The sequence below is a fragment of the Mesoplodon bidens genome, assembly GCF_964165515.1.
Source record: "Mesoplodon bidens genome assembly, chromosome: 10".
In the NCBI taxonomy this organism is placed as follows: Eukaryota; Metazoa; Chordata; class Mammalia; order Artiodactyla; family Ziphiidae; genus Mesoplodon; species Mesoplodon bidens.
In genome coordinates this window covers 103,422,998-103,442,728 of record NC_138172.1, presented here as the reverse complement: position 1 = coordinate 103,442,728, position 19,731 = coordinate 103,422,998, and the positions used below count along the sequence as shown (strand labels likewise).

At 55.8% G+C, this 19,731-nt stretch overlaps 1 protein-coding gene across 2 annotated transcripts in view; it reads right to left on the bottom strand.

The window, feature by feature from the left end:
- The window catches only part of SLC22A23 (solute carrier family 22 member 23), a 147,750-nt gene that overhangs the window by 16,086 nt on the left and 111,933 nt on the right, over positions 1-19,731 (bottom strand). Inside the window, exons 5-10 of one of the 2 annotated variants that reach the window (XM_081245517.1) lie at positions 10,183-10,310; positions 7,180-7,230; positions 5,789-5,891; positions 3,325-3,557; positions 1,690-1,722; positions 443-566 (exon numbers count right to left, since the gene is read on the bottom strand). In XM_081245517.1, the coding sequence (XP_081101643.1) occupies positions 443-566; positions 1,690-1,722; positions 3,325-3,557; positions 5,789-5,891; positions 7,180-7,230; positions 10,183-10,310 (672 nt within the window). The remainder of the gene's footprint in view (positions 1-442; positions 567-1,689; positions 1,723-3,324; positions 3,558-5,788; positions 5,892-7,179; positions 7,231-10,182; positions 10,311-19,731) is intronic. The other variant, XM_081245518.1, reaches the window with a different exon arrangement.

Sequence of the window (19,731 nt, the reverse complement as noted above, 5' to 3'; positions counted from 1 at the left end):
CCCTTCTTTGGACTTGAGACATTGGCCTCTCAGGCCAGTAGAAAACCAAGGCCCTTTCTACTCTGCTTTGTATGTGAAACAGGCTGTTTCCTGAGTCCTCCTAGGAGAGTGGATGGCGTCTGGGCTGGAGCACAGGCGTAAATTCAGTGGCCTCCCCACTCCACTCCTTTTCCAGGCCCTGCCGTGCTGCTTGTGCCCCCAACGCTCCCCGTCCCTCCAGCTGCCTGGACGGGACCCAGGGTCCAGCCCTCACCTGACTCTGGGTTCCCTGGGGGTCAGGGCGGGACAGCAGTCTGGGAGCTGACGCCCAGCACGGGCCGCAGCTCGTCCGGAGGCTGGAGTGGAGCAGGTGGTTCATTCACTGGGAGCCCTGCCAGACGGGAAGCCCCGCCCCCCGTGTCCTCAGAAGAAACACGCCCCTGCACGAGCGCCCGCCACGCACCTTATTACTGTGGGAGTGATCTCTGCACAGAAGAACACGCTGAGGCTCCCCACTGCATGGGACGCGAACATGCCCACGATGGAGAAGGCGATGGAGAACTTGTCTTTGACACTGTCGCTCATTCCTGGGGGAGAACCAGTGGGTGGTGAGGGGGGCGGAGGGAGCCGGGGAGAGGGGCGGAGGGCGGCCTGGGGCCGACGAAGGGTCTCCCCTCCTCCCCTCTGCCCGGTTTGAGGTGCAGACCCGGGAGATGCAGCAGCATGTCCCGGGGTGGGAGGTCAGAGCCCTTCTGGCAGGAGCCTCTGTCGGGTCCCCCGGGAGTCCCTGTGGGTCTAAAACGTGGGGCTCAGGCTGACTCTGCCGGACGCCGTAGCCTAGAGCGGCCGGCAGGGAGGGAGGCTGGTGGTCTCCCCGACGCTATGGCAACGCCCTCCTGTCCAGCCTTCCGGCTCAGCTCCAGAGAAAGGTCTCTGGTTCCAGAGAGCCTGCCCATCCTGGCTTCAGGCCCGACCAGTCCAATACAAGGGACAGGGCAGCCCAGGCTTGACTGAGGGGAACGAGAACTCAACCCCAAGAGGAGAACTTATGGGCCTGGAGGGAGCGAGCTGGGCCAACTTGAGCATCTTGCCAGTGGCACCGGGTCTGACCTCACACCCAGGTGGCGCTAGGCAGGCACAGCAAGCTTCTGGGGTTCCACATTCGGGGCGCAGCCCAGTTCCCCACAAGGCTGCACTGGGAGCCCTGGCGGCATGGGCTCGGTCAGGCCAGGCACGTGTACGCAGCAGTGTCGCGTGCGGGGCAGCGGCTATGCCGTCCCAGAGGCCGAGAGCAGCAGGCTTGTGTCGCTCACAGGCGGGGACGGCTGCTTCCCCTGGTGGCGTGGTCAGCCAGGCCCCCAGGGCCCCCAGGGCCGTGTGGCCCAGCCCAGGCCTGTCCCCAAGGCCCTGTATCACAGTGGAGGCTGCTGGGCTGTGCTGGCCACTGGTGCCAGGGGCAGGGGCGAGGGCAGCGTGCAAGCCAGGCACAAAGGGGGCGGGGGGCAGCCCGACTTTGTAGAGGCGCGAGGGGCAGAGAGGACAAGTGGATGCGTGTAGTGTCCAACCTACGGCCAACTTCAGCTGCAACTCTTGGGGTGCAAGGGGGAGGGGAGAGAGAGGAAAGGGAAACCACAGGTCTGTGAGTCTTTGTGAAAATGCCCTGCAGGTGTAATAAAAAAGACAACGGTGCCGCACGTGCGTTCGGCTCACCTGAGTCTGGATGCTGGCTGTATTTTCCGATCACTGGACCGCAGAATCGGCGGCAGACGAGGAGGAAGGCGGGCAGGGGGGGGGAGAAAGAGAGCAGGTCGGACGGAAGTCACCACCGCGGGCTTCCACGTGACTGCTTTCTAAGCACACCCACTCTGGGACCAGCAGGGGTGGCCTTGCAGCCAGCCCGCCAGGCCCACTCGGGGAGCCCAGCTGATGCATCCAGGGGCCAGAGAGCAGGAGGGACGTGGTGCAGGCGTGGGGGAGGGTCCAGGGAATCAGGGCTGGCATTTGACCAAATGGAGCTCCTTCTGTTCGGGAGGGCTGGGCCCCTCTGGCCTCGTAACCTGGGGAGGACGCCAGCTCCTGAGAGCAGGGGCCCTCGCGCAGCGCCCGCCCTCAAGCCAAAGGGGGGAATCTCGCCCTGTCCAAAGTTACTCAAGTCACTGCTGGTCTGTGCTCGGGGCACCAAGTGCTGTGGGCAGACCCGGCAGACAGCATCGCTATGCCCTCCCAGCCTGGTCCCCACGGTGCCTGGTCTCCTGGGCATCCCTGCTCAGGGACTAAGAAGGGCGGCTGTGAGAGCCGGGGCTGCCGGGCCCCTGCGTGTCCGCCCAGCCGGCGGGAGCTGCAGAAGACTCCCCCAAGGGCAGGTTGGGCGGCCCCACCAGGGCACAGACCCCATGTGGTCACAGCTGAGAATGAGACCAGTCTCCCAGCAAGATGCGGAACGCACGTGAACGTGCCCAAGTCAGAAAACTGCCCCTGAGTCTGACACTGGCTATTCTAGACTCCAGTTTGCACAACAAGGCTGAGAAAGTCCTCGGTTCTCTCTCTCTCTTCCTTCTGTTCTGGATACTCCCTCCCCACCTGGACATCACGCAGACCTGAAGCACTACTGCAAGCTTCTGACTTTCCCAGCAGCGCTGACCGAGCTCTGACAGCTTGGGGGGGAGGGCAGCCATCAGAGCCATGTGGTCCCCGCGGCGCCTGAGTCCACTGTGGGGGGACGCTCCTGGGCGAGAAGGCTTGGCTGCCCGGCTCACTCCCGCCTCGCCCCAGGCGGTCAGATACCTGCGGCTCGTCCCCGTGGCGGGCGAGGGCTTTTTTTCACCTGGAGCTGCACTGCGCTTGCCTCACAGAGTTGGGTGGGCGACACGGACCGGCTATAGCTCTTCTTTAAATTACTTTTAACGTTTACTGAGAAACTCTCTGGCCCCAAGAGCAGCTGATGAACTTGGAAACACGTACTGAAAAGCAGTGTCCCAGTGCAAGGGTGTCAAAATGTATTTATCTCACCCTTGATCTCACATGAGGAAAAAGTCCTTCGTTCCTTCTCACGTGATGGATCACAGCGGGAGAGCGTGGCCCCCAGTGGGGTCATCACGCCCACCAGGACTGTGAGGGCCCCGGCTACCAGGGAGCCCGGGGGCAGCGGGAAGCCGTGGGGTCGGATGGGAGGAGGGGGGACCCCACGCACGTGTTGCAGTGAAAGCTCGTCTTTCCCAAAGTAGCCCCCTGCAGCTGTCGATTCTGGGGGGACACCTCGGGCTGCCCATCCACCCAGGGCTCTGGAGGGTCCCTCCAGCACGCCAGGCCCTGCCCACCGCCCGCCCGGGGCCCGGGCCCACTCACGGTTGAGCAGCCCGAGCTGCAGGAGCGAGGCCAGGGCCGTGAGGATCATGAAGAGCAGCAGGCCTCCCCGGCGCCCCAGGAGCCGCACCACCGGGCACATGGCCAGGCAGGACGCCAGGGCGATGCCGGCCGCCGTGTAGTAGTCGGCGTAGAAGTTCTCGAGCAGTGGCACCTTCACCTCGTGGCCCATCATGCTGCGCGCGAAGCAGTGGTGGATCCCGAAGCCGGTCAGCCTGCGGGGACACAGTGCCTGGGGCCACCACCTTCCAGCGGGGGCGGGACACACTGCGTCGCGTCCAGGGGCAGAGCAGCCACTCGGAAGGGGGCGGGGAACGCACGTCAGAGAGGACTTCAGGGAGGGGATGTGCGTGGTCACCTCCCTGCCGTGGCCTTACGGAGGGTGTGGGCGTACAAGCAGGGAGACCCTCTGCTCAAACGCCGTCTTTCTCATGGAATCCAGGTGTGAGGCAGGCACCCCCAGGGTCCCTGCGTTTGAGCCCGCATCGTGGGCACCAAGGGGGCCCATCAGACCCACTTTCCAGGCAGGTCGACAGGCGGACAGTGCAGCAGGTGAGCACAGCCTCTAGCACGCACCGCCCGTCTACACCTCTGCCTCTCCCGGGGTTCTGGAAACTTGGGGACCCGCCCCGAGAACTGGCTCCTCCCCGCCCTCGCTGCTACTCACGGCTCACGTGGCCTGGAGGGGCAGGAAGGGTCAGGCCGGTGAGGACATCTGGTCTGGGAGGCCGTTCAACGCTTAATTTACCGTTTCCCCGCCCTGCCCTGGGTTCAGCCCCCTCCTGCCCCACAGGGTCACAAAAACCCGCAGAGAAACGTGTGTCTCAGCCGCTCAGGCGGATGTCCACTCTGGGAACAGGAATAAAGATGTGTCGTGTCCCCTGGGAGCACGGGGCGGCAGGGCTCTGAGGCCCCGGTGGACGTGCCCCGTGGGAGCAGGGCTGCGAGCGCCTGCATCCGTCCCTGAGCTGAAACGCTTCTCTCCCAGCCTCCCTCCATGCTTTCAGCAGAACTTGAGGACGCATCAAGGTCAACTACAGACCCGGCCCTGCAGGAGGGAGCCGCCCTCTGCCAAACCCATGCGTTTCCCCTTGGGGACAGGCAGACCCGGCTCCCCCAGGCCACACTGGACGGCCTAACAGGGGTGAGTTGGGCGGGGCTCCTGGTCTCAGGGCGGGTCTCCCACCTTGTTGTTCTGGTGGAAGGACGTCCTCCGACCACAACCACAACAAAGCCGGAGAGACTGGCTCGCCCTCCCCCAAAGCAAGAATCATTAAGGTGGAAACTCCCCATCTTGTCTATGTCACCATTTGTGTTCTTTCCAAAATAAAAGTTGGAGAAGTGACCCCACTGTAAACGGTCCCACTGGCCCAGCCGGCTCTGCCTGAGACTGGGCAGCGGGTGGCCGGGCTGGAGCCGACTCTGTGCAGAGACGGGCCTGAGGGCTCGGCCCCGACCAGGCGTGCGGCGCGGCTGGCTCTTCCCCTGCCTGGGCCTCGGCTACTCGGCTGCAGGACGAGGTGTCCGTCAGATCCGGGCTCTTCCACTGCTTTGGTGCTGGGGTGTTTTGTATCCTCCCTCCCCCAAGTTATTTAACCTGGAACCCCGATCCTGAGAGCTGATTCAATGAAGCTGCTTTGACAGGAGCAGCTGTGGGACGTGGGGCCAGAGGCCCCCCCCCGGGCCTCGCTCTCTACCGACGGCAGCCGTCCTGAGACTGTGCACGGAAGGGTGCAAGCTCCCCTCCCCCAGTGACCTCTAGATGACCTGTGACCCTGAACGAGGCCCCACCCGGGCAGCAGGGAAGGGCAGGGCTACTGAGCTGTGCGTTGGCAGCATAGGCCTGCCAGTGCACACTGACCCCGGACAGCGCTGGCAGGAAACGCTGTGAGCCACGGGGGTGCAGGTTCAAACCTGCGGCGCCAGGCTGGATGTGGTCGGCAAGGTGGGAGGGCCTCTGGCCACGTGTGCAGGTCACACCCGGGGCCGGGCTGGCCCATCACCACCTGCGGCGGCCCTGGGGTCAGGGCCTCTGCAGGCGCTGGCTCCACGCAGGGAGCGAAGACACTCAGCAGCCTGGCCCCCTCGCCCGTGATGGTGCCTGGAGGCCCACACGTGGGGGTGCCGTCGCCCCCAAGCCCCCCGCCACTGTGCCTCGGGGGGAGGTGCATCCCGGAGGCACATGGCCGGACAGCCCTGCTCCTAGGACGTCCCTGGACGTGAGCCTGCTCTCCGGCAGCCCCGTCCCCCTGGGACACATCTGTGCGGCCCGAGTGGCATGCAGGGGGAGATGTCTGGCTGCCCCGAGGCTGGAGGTCCGCGTCTGCCGGCACTCTTAGCCCTTCAGACAGCTGTTCAGAAGCTCTGACGGGGCTGCTCAGGCTCACCCCGGCCCTGGCGCCTCTCCCCCGCCCCAGGCCCGAGCCCGCCCGCGCCCGTGACTCACGAGTTCACGCACAGCACCACGATGTTCTTCCACAGGTTCCGGGTTCCCACCACTTTCACGATGCAGACCTTCTTGGGCCTCCGGGAAAGCTCCTTCTCCAGCTCTGCAGGGAGGGGGGACACGAGAGCCACGCTCAGCCAGGCAGCCCCCCGACGGCCCGATGCGCGGATTCGGGGGTCAGGAGGAGGAGAGTGTTTCTCTTTAAGGCAGGGGCAGGGCCTGGCTCTCAGGGTAGAAAACTCGCCACAGACACTGACTTGGCAGGTGTCACTGCCCACGGGGCTCACAGGGAGGCGCCAGGACACACAAAGCAGCCACCTGCGTGGGCTCCGTCTGCTTGGAAGGGCTGCGGAGGCCGCTGGCGGGCGCGGAGGCCCTGGTCGGGCTTGGGCAGGGGTCCTCTTCCTTACAGAGTCTGATCCCTCTGCTCAGGGACCAGGAGACCCACGCACTGCTCTGGTCCCCAAACCAACTCCGTGGGCCAAACAGGCTGAGGCTGCTTCCTCTGCACCTGCCCCTGCATGGCCCGCATATTAGGAGGAGAAATGAGTGACTGAATGAACACGTGTGCATACGTGTGCACAGAGGCGTGGCCCGTGCACATATGTGCACTGAGCCAGACAGACGGCGTCTCGGCTCAGGTGACGTGACCAACTACAGCTTGGTCACGAGACCTAGCTTCTCGGGGGGCCCAGACCAGATCTGAACAGACGCCAGGCCCACGTCAGCAAGGTCGAGGGGTTTGCCGCTGTCCTGGGGCTGACGGTTCAACAGGGAAGATCCAGCGAGGAAACGCCCCAGCCTCCCCATCTCCCGGCATCTGTGAGCAGAAATGCCGCACATTCAGCCTCCGAGTCTGTCCCTGCTCCCCTGGCCGGGCGTGCCCTCGGGGGAGGGGACCCCTTTCTCAGGGGCCAGAGAAGAAAAAGGAGACTTAACCAATCAAGACTGCCGAGGTCAGGGGACGCAAAGAAAGGCTGACGGCGCGCCGACCACAGGCGGCTGGGAGGTGAGCGCACGCAGCCTGGGTGGGATCCTACGGCAGGGTCACGGGGGGACGTGCGGTCCAGGCTGCAGCTGGGCTGACTGACAGCGGTGCAGCGATGGCAGTTTCCCAGTCGTAACAGGTGCAGGGGATGTGAGATGGTCCAACAGGGAGACTGACTGGGGGTTTCTCAAAATTCTGTGCTCTCTTTGTAACTTTACTATAAACCTAAGAGGAATCCAAAACAAGCTTACTAAAAATAAAGCACTCAGTGGGGTGGGAAGGCCCGGAGGAAGTGGGGTTGCCTCAAGAGGGGCCCAGGAGCTGCAGCCCCCTCGGGGGGGTCTCTGAGGTGTGTCCCCCTCCCTGTACTTCTCAGGGGCACTCTCACCCCTGGACGTCCTACCTCTTTCCTGCCATCCAAGGGCGAGAGGGTCACCAGCCTCACTAGTTACAGCTGGAAGGAGAAACAGGTTGCTTAACCATAACGGTTTAGGAGTTTTTAATTTAAAAAAGTGTTTGGATCAGTGTCACCAGCTGGGGCACAGAGGGAGAAGGGGACACCTGTCCTACGTCTGAGGGATACCATGCTCCCTCAGTTTCCAGAACTTTCTTCCGTGTCAATATTCAGGCACAGAGCTGGAGGCCCGTGCGCCAGCCAGAACGGCTAGACGCTCAGCTCCTGACATTCTCCTGGCCTTTATGATCTCTGTGAAAACAGGCTCATTTGATTTACAGACATACTTTCCCTATGGTCAGAACACTAGAAAACTTTTAAAGAGCACGAAAACATGGTCAACACATAGCGTTGATCCAACGATCTGAGTATCTTCACTGTTGTGAAACTGGTCAGGAACCTATCTATCATAGCCACACTTGCCCACCATGGAAATCTTCCAGGAAGAAAAACTAAATGTCCATTCGCATGGCTATAAAGGTTAAAAATTTTTTTTTTGTAATGCAGCCAAAACTTAATTCCTGATACTTTCTAGTGTATGAAATAGATGTTAAGAAGCTGTAGTAACTGTAATTATGACCTTTCTTCTTTTTTTAAAGCTTTAAACTCTGAAGCCCAAGCTGACTGTCGTCTACAGAGGTAACTGCATTATTCTAAGTGGAATTACACTAACCTCTCTGGGGCTGTTGGTATGTTGTCTCTGTTACATGCATCCCCAGCCTGTCGACACCAGAGACACGCAAGAAGCCATGAGGCCTTCCTGGCCCCAGGCTCCGGCCGACCCAGACCGTCCTGGCCTCTCCCCACCCACTGCGGAGACTCCTTCCTGGGCCTGCGGGGACACCTGCTGACCCCAGAAATTCCCTCTCAATGCGGAGGCCCAAAGCCTCTTGCAGGAGCAGGAAGTAGGCGTGGAGGGTCAGAGGCAGGGCGCTGGGCTCGGCTGCCTGGGGCCGCCTTGGCTTCATCTCCTGCTGGGGTGTGACTGGTGCAAGTCACCTGACGCTGGGGACCCTGAGGTGGCCCGATAAAGGGACCCGCTTCTCACCTCGGGTTCAGGACGGACGGACAGGACGGAGTGAGGCACATGGGGCGGGATCCCCGCTCGGTTACCGAGAAGGGCTTGGGTAAAGCCCCTGTGCGCCTGATGGGGGCCTCGTACCCCCCCGACTCGCTGCCTGACCTGGTGATGCCGGACTCAGCTGCTTCCCTGCGGTCAGGCTGCCCGGAGAGGGCCTGATGCCGGGGACCCCCTCTCTGCACCTGGCTCACGTCCAAGGAGAAAAAGGGGAGCCGGTTCAGTCTTTCTCAGGGGCTCCTTCCATGTGGAGGGAATGCCGGGAGCAGGGAAGCCATGCCTCCAGCCCTCAGCCTCCTGGGGCCCCTTTCCGTATGTAAAGGTTCCCACGAGGGTCCAACGCCTGCATGGCATCTCAGCCCCCGAGGCGGGGCGGGTGAGAGCCTGGGTTGGGGACTCGGGGACGGGATGCTGGTTGGTGGCCTAGATAAGACGCTGGGACGCAGCATACAAGCAGGCAAACCGGTCCAGCCTAGGGAGGTGCAAGGGGCCACTTTCGAGGAGACAGACACCCGCCTTCCTCCAGCTTTGCCCTGGGGCCATCACGTCACCGTCACCGTGCGCCTGACAGCGAGGGAGCAGAGACCCAGAGGCGGGTGAGAGCCGCGTGCCCCGGGGCGCGGGCACATGCCACCCCAGCCCCCAGTCAGGGGGGCTCACGCGTGCTGCTGCCTGTCCCCCAGCACAGAGACCAGCACCAGCCCAGCTCCTAAGCGAGGATACCACTTTCTTAAAACAGGAGGGAAATGAATCAGCGTAATCAGGATGGAGAAAACAAGCTTCTCTCAGACAGTATTTTAACCTGAAAGAAGTGGAGTGTGGTGATTTAATTAGGGAAATGCCAGAAACAAGGCACTTTGACTTAAGAGCGCTGACCTGCTAATGGATGGGCCTGGACAAGTTTGGGGACAAGAGCCAGACACTCCAAAAGGAGCAAACGTGGCCTGAAAGGAGTGAGGTCCACTCACCCCTCACCCCCACTGCCCGCCACGCCAGCACGTCCATCACCCTCTCTCTCGGAAGCAGCACAGGGAAACTGCTGCTGCTGGGCTTCCTGGGCTCAAGTCCAGCGCTACTACTCACTAGCTGTGTGACCTCTGGCAAAATACTCAACCTCTCTGTGCCTCAGTTTCCTCATCTGCAAATAGGGATAATTACAGTACCTTGCACAGAAATGCTGTGGAAAGATTTAAGTTAATATCAATACACTTCTAATATTGATATTAGAAGCTTGCTTTTCCTGTAAAAGTCCAAATAGTCAATATTTTAGACTTTGCAGGTCACAATAAATCACTTCTAGTGCTTATTAAACACACAATGTTCGGGGTTCCTTCCAAGATCTACTGGCTCAGAATCTCTGGGTGCCGGGAGGGGCCCAGGAGTCTGGATTTTAACACCCTCCGGGTGCTCTCATGGATCTGATCTAGCTCATGCTGATGGTCCTGATGAACAGCGATTCTATGGATTTGAACTTTTCCGCTTCCTCAGAGGCCCAACCAATAGGTCCTGACAGATACAGACAACACAGCAGCTCTCTGAAGGTCCTGCTTGGGAGAGGGGGGCAGCGAAGGCCAGCGCCCCCCGGCCAGGACTGCCGGCACCAAACCGCAGGCAGGCAAGGCTGTGTGCCAGGCACGGTTCAGCCCTCAAGGTTCCCCCGAGGAGCAGGGGCACGCAAGGTCATGCCTCCCTGTGGATTTGGACTTGGCCACGTTCCTGGTCTGGCTGAGGACCGACCGTCACAGGAAGCTGGACAGCTGGCTGGGCAACGAAGGCACCAGGGGTGATGTGGGGTGACCCCCGGTCCCGGCGGGATGGGCGGCAGGTCCCCCAAGTCTGGTGGGGCTGTGGGTTTGAAGGGAACACAGGCTCACCAGGCATCACGCCTTTGATGTCGCTCTCGGGGTTCATGCGGTTCTTCTGTGTGAAGCGCAGGATCAGCTTCTTTGCCGACGCAAACTGGTGGGTGGCCAGGAGCCACCGCAGGGACTCTGGGAAGATCCTGCAAAGAGACAGGGAGCGGGTGAGGGTCTTCCCATCGGGTGAGGCGTGAAGACGCAGCTCTGTCGGGGGCTGGGAGCGCCCAGCCGGGTCGGACTGGGTATCCGTCTGTGAGTGGTGGAGGCTAGCGGGTGCTCAAGACCCTCTCCTGGCCCAAGCAGACGAGAGAAGACCGTGGCCCTGGATGTTTCTGGTTTTCTCTTAGAAAGTGTAGAAGTTGCAATTTTTAAAATGAGGCAGAAAGGAGCAGTATCCTCCCAGCTAGGTCAAGAAATCTGTGTATACTTTTCACCAGAATGCTGGATTACTAAAGCACGTTCCAGCAATTCATTGAAGGGCTGCTTTTGTGATATTTTGTCTCAAAAAACAAATGTTCATAGAATGATTTTAAGTTTAAAAAAAATGCCCCCCATCCTAGCAACCTGACAGGCACTTTCCGTTTTGAACATTTGGAGGCTGACTTTCCCAGGGCTCAACTGTAGAATTATTTTCATCTTGCTGCTAACTGCCCAGAACGCCTCCCTGAGGTGGGTGATGGTTTTCAAGTGTAATTAGCAACAGACTCCTTGCTGGTTTGTTCGTGTTTAGGATGAAATCCGGTGAGGAGTCCCATCAGGAAAAAAAACAAAACCAAACTAGTGTCTTATCAACGCATTTTTTGTAATTTTACGTTTATAACGAGATTTGCAAGTCCGTCAAGGAGAACCGTGTGCCTGTCTGGAGCAGGGGGTCAGCGTGCTTTTTCTGTAAAAGTCCAAATAGTGACTATTTGAGACTTTGCAGGTCACAAGGTCTCTTGAGAAACCAGCCACTGCCACATGCCCAGGGATGGAGGCTGTGTTCCCTCAGGACTTGATTTTGAAGCAGGTGGCACCCCTGAGTGGGAGAAGCAAAAGCTGGAAGTCAAGGTTGGGGATGACAGCATAGCCTCTGTGGGCCCAGCGCTCCAGGCGTCCCTGTGTTTCATGTCAGTTACAGAGTGTCAAGGAATCATGACTGATGCTGATAAGAAGTCATCTTTGCTACTACCCAACACCTGCCCTCCCAGCTCTGGGGAGCCTCTAATCAAAGTAAGCCAGAAGCTGCAAAAGCTATCAGTGGTAAATTTTTATTTCAGAGTCACATCACTAATGATGTAACGGCTGTCACTCCCTTACCTGTTTGAACAAAAAATCAAGCTTCTAAATGTTCATTATGTATTTTATAGAAACAGCTGACTTCAGTGGTACAGGGATGGTCTGATCAGAGTGTTCATCTACGCTGGGAGACCTGGGTTGTCACCAAGAGTCAAAAAGCCACCATCCCACGTGGCTGCACAAAGGTGCAGGTGAGCTGGGGGCCCACCTTGGTGAGGTACGGCCGGAGCAGTAAGACGGGCTCAGAAAGTCTCATGTCTTTTCGCCCAGGAGCCCATATTGGAAAGCTGATAAAACACAGGTTTCAAACTGTAAGCACTGATTTTTTTTTTAAATAATAAAAGTTAATGTTTGCTTTACTAGCCTCTAGTTTTTACAAATTAATTTTGAATATAATTCAAGCAAACAGAAACACTCAGAATATAACATAACAGACATCAATATTATATAGATATTAACATCTTGCCATATTTTATCAGATCTTTTCTTTATAATGAAATAACCTAACACAAATGCCCACCCCTATAGCTCTCACCTACGTTATCTCCATCCATCTTTCTGATTTATTTGGGTTTAGTGTCACTTTCTCATTTCTTAAGACAGACACATAGATCATTACTTTAATTCTTCTTTTCTAATATATGCATTTCAGACTTCAAAATTTCACCTAAGTATCACTTTAGCAACATTTCACACGTTTTGATAGTTCTTGCTGTGATTTGATTATAAATATTTTGATTTCTATCAGGATTTTTCCTTACCTATGATAGCCAGTTAGACAGACAGACATATCTCATATATATACATAACATTTCCAAACATACCGGTTTTGAGAGGGGGGTAGTGGCGGGGTTGCAATCTTGTTTCATTGACTTTTAATTTTATTTAGTCATTTTGAGAAAACACAGTCTGTGTTACTGCAAACTGGTACAACCAGAATCCTGGATCCAAGAGGAGGAAGGAGGAGGAGAGGAGAGAGGCAGGGCCCCGGGCGGGGAGGACCTGAGGTTACGGAGGGGCAGCCCTCGGACCGGAATGAACCCGAGTAAAGAAGCAGGGCTCTCCCCGGGGACCTGGGCACAGGGACCAGGAGGGCTCTGCTAGCCACACGTCCCGTCTCTGGTGGCGGACAGCATTGCAGGCCGCTTCCTCCACGCCTGCCTGGCCTACACTCACCCTTCTACACATTTCCCATGAATTTACGTCTTTCCAGCTCATTATGTTGTAGTAACATTATCCCCACTTCACAGATGGGGAAACTCAGGCAAAGCACTCAAGGATGTGTTCCAGATTCCAGGGCGGTGAAATGCAGAGCTGGATTTGACCCCAGGCAGTCTGACTCAGGACCCCACATCCTTAACCCTGGGGGATGCAGCAAAGAAACCAACCCCACGTGCAGAGACTTCGCTCCCATGACTGGGGTTTGGGAGATACCGTTCCAGCGCCACCTCCTCAGCCCTTCCAGATGCCACGGTGCCCTCTGGGTATTTAAACCTGCTGCAAAGTCATAAAGAACTCGCTGAACTGTCAGCCTGTGAGAAAGCCCAGAGATGGCGGTTCTAGCTTGGATAATGTGCAGTGTGGCCACATTACGGGAATTTAACGAAATGTCTGCTGACAGGCACATAATGTAGTAACACCATGAAAACTAAAAAACTGGCCAGTGGCCCAGGATCTGGCAGGAGTGTAGCTGAGCCTCAGAAATACCCAACATTTTCAACAAAAATAAAAGAGCACGGTAGGCAGCTGGAGCCCACGTCTGCTGGTGGACCCTCACGTGTGGATACTAAGAAAAAGCGACCTTGAGGATGACCTCTGCGAACACAGTAATGTGCATAAAAGCCACAGCGGCACCTCTAGGAGGGAGCTTTGCCGTTGCTGCCAGAAGGGGCGATGGCTACGGGGACAGGCAGTGGTCCCCGGAGTGGGTGGAGAGACAGGAGTGTTTGAAAGCTGGAAGTATCTGGTCCTCTCAAGCGCACTGTGTGGCAGAACTGTCATCACCCCTCTCCCACAGACGGGAAAATGGAGGCACAGCAGGTTCAAGTACGTTGCCCGGATTATGTAGCTATTAAAGGGGCAGAGCTGGACTTGAACTCGGGAGACTTTCAGGCTGTGATCCGTCCAAGCCAGGGGTTCAGTGGCTCCAGGGCTCCTGCGGGAGGATGTGGGCAAAACCAAAAGTCTCTTCTTGTCCAGTTCAAGTCCTAAGCCCCTGGCGGGAAGCGAGGGGCCCAGGAAGGGCAAACGCAGAGCCCTGGGCAGAAGTCCCATCCCCTCCCTGAGGATGGTCACAGGTTGATGGACCTCTCGCCCCAAGGCACTTGGTCCTGAGGCCTCCGAAATACATTCAGGATGGTTAGAAGGTCCAGGATCCCTCATTCACAATTCCAGAATCCAGAAGATTCTGAAATCTAAAACCTCTTCATTTAACTCACTTGGGAAAAGACCTGAACTCCCTGAGGCAGAATGGGACCTACTGGGTATGAGCGTCAGCCTCGGGCATCGCTCCCCTGAGATGCAGACACTTCCTTGCAGAAGTGTGAGCATCCGGTGGACACGTCAGCATCCCCACGGGTGGTGGCGGGGCTGCAGGTGGACGGTGCCACCCCTGCCTTGCCCTTGTCACCTGCCACGTCTTCCCGGCAGCAGGCATGAGTCACAGGTGAGGAAGCTGTGCTTAAAGACTTCAACCACGAAGTTAATTTTTAATTAAGCAAATCACAGATAAACCCATTCTCTACTTAAAAACTAAACTATTCCAGAGAACCCCGCCCCCCTCCGCCGACCTCCTGCCCCAGTCCTGGCAGCCCTGCAGTGCCCTCCCCGCCCCGAGCTGGCCCCTGCCCTGTGGGTGCGCGTCCTTCCAACCACTGGCGCCCCGGTCATCTCAAGGTGCTCCCTCTGCCGTCACACTGCCCCCACCTGCAGTGGGAAATGCCAGCTACGCTCTCCGAAATTCCCTCCCTTCCACATGGGCACACAACTGCCCCCGTGGTGGTCCGGAGACCGTCACCCCAGGGGTGTGCACGGTGGTGTCCACCCCAAGATCCTGGGAGGAAGCCACGCTCACATCCTACCTGTGCACTGGGGACACCAACGCAGGTCAGTCCTACCTGGGCCACCTCGTTTCCCAGTGCATCCCGAGAACATCCAAACTCCGCCTGGATCTACGGGTCATGAACCCCATGGCCTCACTTATTCCACGAAAGCCAAGAACCAGAAATTTAAGGAAGAGGCTTTGACTGAGCGCCAGGGAGGTTACAGAGGACGCACTGCAAACCCAGGCTTTCTTCAGAGGAGAACCCCCAGGCGGCGATGGGGGTCGGGGAGGCGGTGAGGGGCAGAGAGGCTGGGCGGGGGCAGCAGGAAACCCCCAACTGGGAAGGCACGGGCTTCCCGACCTTGCCCGGGGGCACCAGACTGCGCCCCACACCACAGACCCTGCTGCAGGATCACACTTCTGCAGCACACGCGTGTCTGTTGACATGATGAAAACCCTTGAATCACTCACAGAAGAAGGCAGTCACACGTCTGAACTTGAAGCCCGAGGGGGTCTCTGATTTGCACTTAGCCTTTCCCCGGTGGCACTGATTCATAGGTCTGGGACCTGGCCTTTGAATCTCTAGGGCAGCGTCACTTTTCCCACTTCAGGCTTACAGCACTACTTAAAAAGCAGGAAAAAATATTTTAGAAAGATGCCCACCCTAAACAGCTACAATAAAGTATCGATTCTTAAAGAATTATATGGAAAATTTATTTACGTGGAACTACTTTTTCAATGGTACCAATGTAAATGATGTTACTGTATCAAGAGAGAAAGCTTTCCCTGTTTCCTTTTTTTTTCTTTAAAGGAAGAACCTTTCTTTAAAATAATTATTTTTGGCTGCGTTGGGTCTTTGCTGTGTGCCGTCTTTCTCTAGTTGCAGCGAGCGGGGGCTACTCTTTGTTGTGGTGCACGGGCTTCTCACTGCGGTGGCTTCTCTTGCTGCGGAGCATGGACTCTAGGCGCACGGGCTCAGTAGTTGTGGCATGTGGGCTCAGTAGTTGTGGCTTGCGGGCTCTAGAGCACAGGCTCAGTAGTTGTGGCACACGGGCTTAGTTGCTCCGTGGCATGTGGGATCTTCCCGGACCAGGGCTCGAACTCGTGTCCCCTGCATCGGCAGGCGGATTCCTCACCACTGCGCCACCAGGGAAGTCCTTTCCCTGTTTTCTGATCGATGCCCTTGGGTTGTTCCTCCAAGCTGAGCAGAAGAAGCCATTCCAACAGGAGGACCCTGCCGGCTTCCCCTCTTGAGGCCTCTGATTCACCACATGCTTTTCAGACCTCGACGCTTTATGATTTAATAGTCATGTGTTGCTTCTCATCTGCTTTCCCATCTTTGTCTTCCTTCCTGCCTCTTCTGTTACCTGGCTCTGTCTCAAGTGCGTCTGACCTGCATTCCTGGATCTGTTTTACCTGCATTGTATGGTCTCTCCAAAGAATCAGAAATTAAAATGCGATACTGTGATCCTTTCATAATACTATGAAGTTGGTATTTTTTCCTTAACATTTAACAATAAAAGCAAGTATTCCTTCTACCCCACTGCAGGACCTGACTCAGACGACGATTCCACGCAGGCTGCCTGCCAGCTAACCCATGCAACACCTGCGCTTGGCAATGCTCTACAGTCAAAGTATGTCTCTCTTCAAATCACCGAACTGGAACATTTACTCACAAAGAAAATATGGACAGGAAGTAAGGCTAACTGCGAACGCTCTCTGAAATTAATTTTACCCTCAAGTTGTTTTGTCTGTGTTTCTGATGTAGTTAGTTTTGGGTGACACACCTGTCGACAGGTATGCTCTCGTACTGGTGACATCACAGCACTCATGGGATAAATGTGTACTGAACGTGAGCAGCCTGCCGGGGGGAAAAGCGTGTAAATTAATAAAGCCTGACAGGGAGGGGCTTCTATCAAACAGGTTAGAAAACACAGAGGGAAGCACATAAGTGAAGTTCGAGGAGCACAGCCATGAAAGGCTTTGCAGAGATGACGTTTCCCTGAACGTGTGTGTGAAAAGAGTCTTAGGCAGTTGTTCTAAGGGTGCTTTGATTTACAGAGGTGATTCTAGCTGTTAATGCTTTGGGGTGTTACCAAGTATCAAACTTAGGACATTCCATAAGGATTTTCAAAATGAAAAAATTCAGAGACTAGAATTGAATTAAACACCAGTTGGGGGAATATCCTCAGTTTCTGATTCAAAGCTCTTACAAAAATAATACACTTGGTTCTGGAAGATAAGCTTTCAGTCGGATTTTTTTTTTAAACTTTAGTTCTGTTTGGTGTTAAAAAAAAAAGGTAAGTAGTTTCATTTCAGGGTAGAGCAAATGGATATGAATTAGCTCTTTAAAAAAGCCAAGTTCATGACTTGAGTTAAATTTAGTAAATTAGGGAGAAGGGACAAGTATGAAATTAAAGAAAATTTGGCTCTTAGGATGGTTAAACCCTAAAGTCTTCCTAAGGCAAATCAACTCTTCCTGTAAATCTTGGTAGAACAAGGAATACTTTCATAATTAAGTGGCCACTGCACTAGCTTATCTGTCACATAAATCTGGAACACTGCACCTCTTGTTTTTCAAAATGATACACGCCTAAGCTCTAGAGTTCTTCCACTACAGCAAAATTGTGGAGGGACTGTATCAGGAGGCCGGTTTATAGACCAGTTTCGTGACCTTGGGCAAGTCACCTAAACCTCCGGGCTTGTTTCCCCATCTGTAGAATGGGGTGGGAGTGGGGTGTGTGGAGTCACACCAAGGCCTCCCCCCAGCTCCAACATTCTCTCCCTAGTTTATTTCAAGCGGCTGATGGTAACTGTGACCCCTTCTGAAAGTTAAAAAAGATGCTGCTCACACAAGTGCACTTGAATCAATATCCTAATGCTGCTCTAGGTGTTGCCAGGACGAATGGAGCTGGCCTTTTAAAGGCCAAGCAACTCGGAATGTACAACAGTGTATAACGGCTGAGATCAATTTAAAATGTTCCTCAGTTCCCACTAGAAACGGGAACACTTGGAATTCATCTGGGTTGGTCTTTTCCACTTTCTCTCTCCTTCGACTCTCTTCCTTCTGCTTCTTTTACTAACTTATCCACGTGCACAATGATCAGGCTGAAGACAGCGTAGGGCACACAGGGCATTTAAAACATAATACGGTAGGGGAATTAATTGGCATTTTTGCAAATGATAAAAATAAAATAAGATGTTGAAAAACAATTCGAGGAGGTAAGTGGGCAGAAGGAACCGAAGCTTTGTGTGGTTCTGCTTCCAATTGGAATTTTGTCATCACCTCTGAATCAGCAACCGGTTACAGGGGGCTCCACAGACCATCCCCGTTGGCCCAGCCTCCCCCCTACCTGGCTGCAGTCTCGTCCTGACAGGATGATAACCGAGGCCACAAATGCCACTCACCATCGGGGGGCCCCTGCTGGTTCTGCCCTGACCTCAGACCCGGCTCTGGAACCTGGCCCCTCTCTCTCTATCCGTCCACATGGACTTTTGCCAGCTGCCAGCCGGGCAAACACTTGGCAGCTCTCACTGGACACCTGCCTGTCACCAGAGGGCCATTTCCCCCATTTCTGCCAGCGGCCAACAGCTCGACCTCACTGCTCCCAGCGCACGCACACGCGCACGCACACTTGAACACACAGGCTCGCACGCACGCAGCCTGAACCCTGCCTGGTCTCGAGGCTCAGAGATCCTCAAGCTGGCCTTAAGCGACCCCCAGCCTCCTAGGGGTGGGCAGGGGAGTGGGATGGAACATTGGAACACGTGCCAGGCACGGGGTCCGCGTGGACCACGGTGTGGCTCTGGGGTCAGTGATGCTGGCCTTCAGAGCGGAGGCCAGACCCTGTGGTAGCGCCTCTCTCCACATCTACTTGGAAACATTTAGTTGACTGCAGGGATTCCTAGTATTTTACATTATCTCTGCCCACTCATAAGGCAAAAATGGGGTTGCCTCTGGCCTGAGGGCTCCTGAAAATTCCACACCATGAGCAAATCCCTCAAGCGCCAATTTAGAGAACATTTTGATCTCACTTTTTTTTTTTTTTTTGAGGTACACGGGCCTCTCACTGTTGTGGCCTCTCCCGTTGCGGAGCACAGGCTCCAGACGCGCAGGCTCATTGGCCATGGCTCACCGGCCCAGCCGCTCCGTGGCACGTGGGATCTTCCCGGACCGGGGCACAAACCCGCGTCCCCTGCATCGGCAGGTGGACTCTCAACCACTGCGCCACCAGGGAAGCCCTGATCTCACTTTTAATTGCTCATCCTATGCTTGTGACTGACATACGGGCTATCATTTTTTTTTTTTTTCTTTTTGCGGTATGCGGGCCTCTCACTGTTGTGGCCTCTCCCGCTGCGGAGCACAGGCTCCGGACGCGCAGGCCCAGCGGCCACGGCTCACGGGCCCAGCCGCTCCGCGGCATATGGGATCCTCCCAGACCGGGGCACGAACCCGTATCCCCTGCATCGGCAGGCGGACTCTCAACCACTGCGCCACCAGGGAGGCCCTGGGCTATCATTTTTATGTCTGTTTGCCTTTGTCAGTATTACCTCGTTTTCCCCCATCTAGATAATTCGTAGACAAACAGGATTTGGCTAAAAAAATTTTTTTTGCTCTAAGTTTCCTGAAACCCTCCCCAAATGAACTATCTGATAACCTGTACAAATAATGACTGCAGATTCATTCAAGCTCCCAGAGGCTACATGCCTTTTATCACTCACTTCTCAATTCTTCCGCTTCCTGGAAGGAAAACATCGTCCTGTGAGGCTTAACCTTTGGTGATGGTGTAACTGATTCCAGTCTCCCTCCTGGTGTGTGGGGCGCCCCGAGGCCCTTGTTTTGCCTGTTTGCACAGTGTTATTTTGACCCCCTATTGAAATAAAACTGTTTTTGATGGAGGAAGGTGTTTTGTCCCTCAAGTGTATAGGCAAGAGAAAAAGGCCGGCAGCCGCGGGGATGCATGTACATACTCATATCCTCATGCTGGCTCTGGAGTGGCCTACCTACCGGCTTTGACCTCGGACCAGTGCTGGTACCAATCTCTGTGCCTTGATTTCTCCATGCGCCATGGAACCTCCTCCAGAGGGTCTGACTCAGAGCAAACCCTCAAGAAACGTTAAAAATTAGTCTTATTTTGGCCAGAATATTTCTGATGCTATTTAAAAGAGCCAAGTAATATTTAGGAGCGCTTATCTATTGGAATTGTTAGTAGTTTTTTTTTTCTGGATATTTATCTAACACG